At 31.9% G+C, this 4,478-nt stretch overlaps 1 protein-coding gene across 1 annotated transcript in view; it reads left to right on the forward strand.

Moving 5' to 3' along the window:
* Positions 1–4,478, forward strand: part of DIAPH3 (diaphanous-related formin 3) — a 536,888-nt gene that overhangs the window by 131,607 nt on the left and 400,803 nt on the right. The window contains 2 exon segments of the mRNA XM_012654946.1: positions 3,474–3,548; positions 3,635–3,704. Coding sequence (XP_012510400.1) covers positions 3,474–3,548; positions 3,635–3,704 — 145 coding nt within the window.

Below are 4,478 nucleotides of genomic sequence, written 5' to 3' on the forward strand. Positions count from 1 at the left end.
TGCAGACCTGTTTTCCCTCTCCCTCTGTCTTTTTAAATTTTTTATTAAGTTTTATTACCTCTTCATCTCTTCTTTTCTCCTACATTAAGACCCCTACTAGGAAGTGCTAATGGGAATATACTTAGAACTTTTCCTTGAGGCAATTAAAGGAGAAGAGTTTGATATTTCCTGTTATAGAATTTTAAGAGGTAGATTTTATGTTAAGTTAGTATTTAGCACACCACTTTTTGCTGTTTTAAGGCAATTTTTTTCCCAATACAAATGTCATACTGATCTCTATGTCATTTCTATTCATGAAGAAGAAACATTTGCACAGGGCTTATTCATCCGTGAATGCCGTTTATAGTTAAACCTCATAATGCCTGATGGTACTATGCTGACAGGCACAGAACAAATAGTGCAGATTTTGTTTCCTGAAGATTGATCATTTATAGATCAGTTGATAATTTTTTTCCAGGTTGCTTCTTAAACTGATGATGAGAAATTTTTCACCTTTGTAGAAAGCTATGGATTTCAATAAACCTCTGTCAAGACTGCAGCCCTGCCTACTCAATATCACTTTTTATCTTGAACATCTTTTCCAGCAGAGATAGGAAGTGATATTTGCACCCCTATCCTTAAAAATAATATTGCTGAAAATAGTGTGTGGGGGGCATGAAACAAGTGAAAGTATGGGTTTGTGAGTGACAACTAGTTAATATAGCAGTATGTTGGCCTTGCACATTTTTAAGACAAAAGATTTAAGAAAATAGGGACATGTCTTATTCATAGTTAATTTACATTTTAATATTACCTTTCAACACTTTCATTAGCTTTCTTTTTATGTGTAAATATATTGGTTCTTTGATTGTCCACCATCTTAGTTTCCTCCCCTGCACCCTGTCCCACTTTTCTTGTTTTTGAAATGTTTTATGAAATATAAAAGGTAACCTGGTTTTCAGAAGGCTGTTGCCCACCTCTCTGATTTTATTGTTGAGAAATTAATTCCCACAATGAATTAAAAGATTGTAATATATAAAGTGATTTAGTTTAGTGCCATTTTACATGCAACTTTAGTAATGTTTTGCTTTATAGAGAATTAGTTTATATGTAATATATATGAGTGGGTATAAATTATATTTTAATGATTCATATGTATAGTTTAGGAGAGAGTTATCTAGTGGAAATAGTTGATTTGAGACCTTCTATGGGTCCCACTATTCTAGTTATAATTACGTTAGGAGTGATAAATTTTAAATAGCTTTTTTTAGTATTGATTACTCAGATCAGAGAACTTACTGATTTACATGGATTTTTGTGCTTCTTAAATTTTATAGTGGGTCACAACATAAGCATATTAAGTGTAACAAAGTCTTTCTGTTATATTGACATAATTTATAATAACTTTGTATATTTTGGTGTAAGGCAGCTTTATGAAAAGTAACTTTACTCTCCACAATGATTGAAGGTGATAGCAGCATGAATAATCTGAAATCATTTATATTAACTTTAGAATATCTTTATGTATATAGTTTTGAATATAGAGATTGTTGAAAATTCTCTTGAAACAAAATATTGAAGGCCTACTGTGAAGTACTAACAGAGGAGGGACTGATGAACACTCTCTCTGTGCATCTCAATGCCAGCCCAAGTAAAACTCTCAAATTACTCCTGACATGTTTTATTTCAAGCTTCCCTGCTGCATGTGAAATAAGAATAAATACAGAATAGGGTGTCAACAAGGCAAACAGTTAAGCAGGATGCTGTAGGTGTTTTCATGAAACATGAAAGCAAGATTTAAAATGCCTACAGGTAACCTGTCTGTTGCTGATAGTGGAGAGTAAACCCTTCACTTTTGAAGTAGCATCCTGGTTTGAAAACAGCAACTTGTATTTAACTTTTTTCCTCACCTTAACTATAATAGCAATCTTCAGTCTTTTACAGGGGAGTATTTTTCCTGTTTAAGTGCACTTTAAAATTAGTTATTCCATGGCTTTCACTGGAAAGAGAAGAGATGAATAAAATATTGTCTGACAAGAGACTGCCAATCTGCATGGCAAATTTCTTTGTTTTCTTTTTTGTAAAATTAGAAATTCTGAACATTTATAGATAATCAAATTCTGTTCATATACATGTACAAATGAAAAAGATGGACTTTAAACAATATTCGTATTTTTATGTAAATATGTTGCATTTGGTTTTTACTTTCTTGTTTTCATTGGAAATGTTATATTGTATCTTAAAATGATATTATTTTCTGGTATATGACTTAGGCTTGTTTTTATTCTTTATAATGTCCTATTTTTGATGACTTGAGAAATTTTTTACATCTTATTGTTCAGACACTACACACACATATGAAATCACACATAAAAACAATTATGCCTCAATAAAGCTGTTAAGAAAATAAAAAAAAACCCACATGTATAGAAAGAAATATACACATATATATCATTTATCTTTTTCTTTCTCCTGTTTTTTTGGAGATGATTATTACCATTATATTATTTATTGGGCTAGATTTCAAAATCTTCACTGAAAAAAGATATTCATTTCTACCAAGTTAGTTTTTCCATAATTAAGGCAAGCTTTTGTCTGTGACAATGTTGTCCTAGTTATTTATGTAAAGTACTGTGATTGGATCAGTGGGTTTATGGAATAGGAGTAGTTTGGTCAAGATGGAAATACTCATTTATAAAACAATTGTAGAGCTCTCTCTCTCTCTCTTTTTTTTTTTTTAAAGCAACTGAACTTTGAAACTTAGGAAACTCTTAACATTTATAGGGATACATTTTAATGGTTTGGGAAATTCTCTTAAAGCATCCCTTTTCATTATTTTGATTAATTTTTGTCAGCAATCTTTTTCTTTATGTCAATCTGCATCTTCCCTCCGTAGATCTTTATTCACAATTTAGCCTTGCAAATTTTTAAGAAAATAGGGAGATGTTTTATGCATATTTGTATTTTAATATTACCTTTTCAATAAGTACTTTCATTCACTTTCTTTTTATGTTTAAATATTATATTGTTTCTTTGGTTATCATCCTAATCTCTGTTCTTTGGAATAGTCCAAAATGGGGCTTATCCAGTGGTGTGCTAGTAAAATGTTTTACAGCCAGCTCTGTGTGGGTGGGTGGGGGAAGCTCTGATTGGTAGCATTTGCCAATTTCTGTGATGTAAATACTTTCACCATGATTGATTTCAAGGTACCAACATGGTGTCACTCAGCACGGAGCATGGAAGAGATGGGCACAATCAGCTTTCACAAACCAGTGGAAGCTGAGTGTAGCACAATGTTGGTTTATGCATCTTTGCTTCTTCTTTCACTGATAAGATTATGAATCATGAATGCTTTTGCATATGATATTATTCTTATGTTGAAATTATGATTATGAATATAACAAGTGTAAAATACTTGTGAGTATATAGCATTATCATGATAATCCAAACTAGAATACTGACAATGTATAACTACCTTTTTTTATGTTTTTCAGTTGGGTGGAAAGCTTCGGACATGAGGGGCTCGGATTATTACTAGACATTTTGGAAAAACTGATTAGTGGAAAAATGTAAGTATTGCTAAGAGTTATTTTCAGTTAAGCCTTATGTATGTCCAATTATAATACCAATATTTGTATCTTTTATGTCAAAACAGCCAAGAAAAAGTTGTAAAGAAAAATCAACACAAAGTCATACAGTGTCTAAAAGCCCTGATGAATACACAGGTACGTACAATAGGTAATTAGTATTTGTCCATTACCAATTGTGTAGTGTATGATTTTTTTCTTGTACTAAAGTGATGATATATCACTCTGATGTGCCTTTCAGTGCATGATGGAAAAAATTGTGAATTTTGTTCAATTCTAGTTTCAACTGTCTTGCAAGAAGAGAAACTTGGGAATGAATGGATCCTCTTCTTACCTGCTTACCTCCTCATGTTTAATTAACTTCTTTTTCTCTTTCTCTCCCTTCCTCTTTCCCTCCTTTCTTCCATTTCTCTACCATTTTTGTGCTCCTCTCCTTCCCTCCTCCTTCCCTTCTTTCTTTTCTCTTTTAACTTTCAAATATATGAGACAACTTCGAAATCATACATGATCATTAAATGTAGTCTGTAATAATACTTTTACCAAAAATTCAAGTTGGAAAGACTTAGTTCTTTCATTCTGGGAATTTAAACTCTATAATGAAATTATTGTACATAGATAGGAGCAGGTCCCAGAAAATGAGCAATGAGGCTTAACCCAAGTAATATTGAGACCCAATGTAATATGTAGGATCCACATGATTTGCATATTTAAAGAGATTACATTAGATGGGAGAAATTCTTTAAGCTCTTCACTGGAGTTACATTTATCTGACAGTTCTTTTTTGTTGGTTTTTATACTGTTAACTGAAGAAATTAGCATTATCCCATGCCATTTCTTTAGCTACAAAATCTAAACACATCTACCTCATGATGTGTGAAGTAATGATAGGTGTTTAAGCTGCTGTTAGACACC

The sequence above is a fragment of the Propithecus coquereli genome, unplaced genomic scaffold (assembly GCF_000956105.1).
Source record: "Propithecus coquereli isolate 6110/MARCELLA unplaced genomic scaffold, Pcoq_1.0 Scaffold453, whole genome shotgun sequence".
Classification (NCBI taxonomy): Eukaryota; Metazoa; Chordata; class Mammalia; order Primates; family Indriidae; genus Propithecus; species Propithecus coquereli.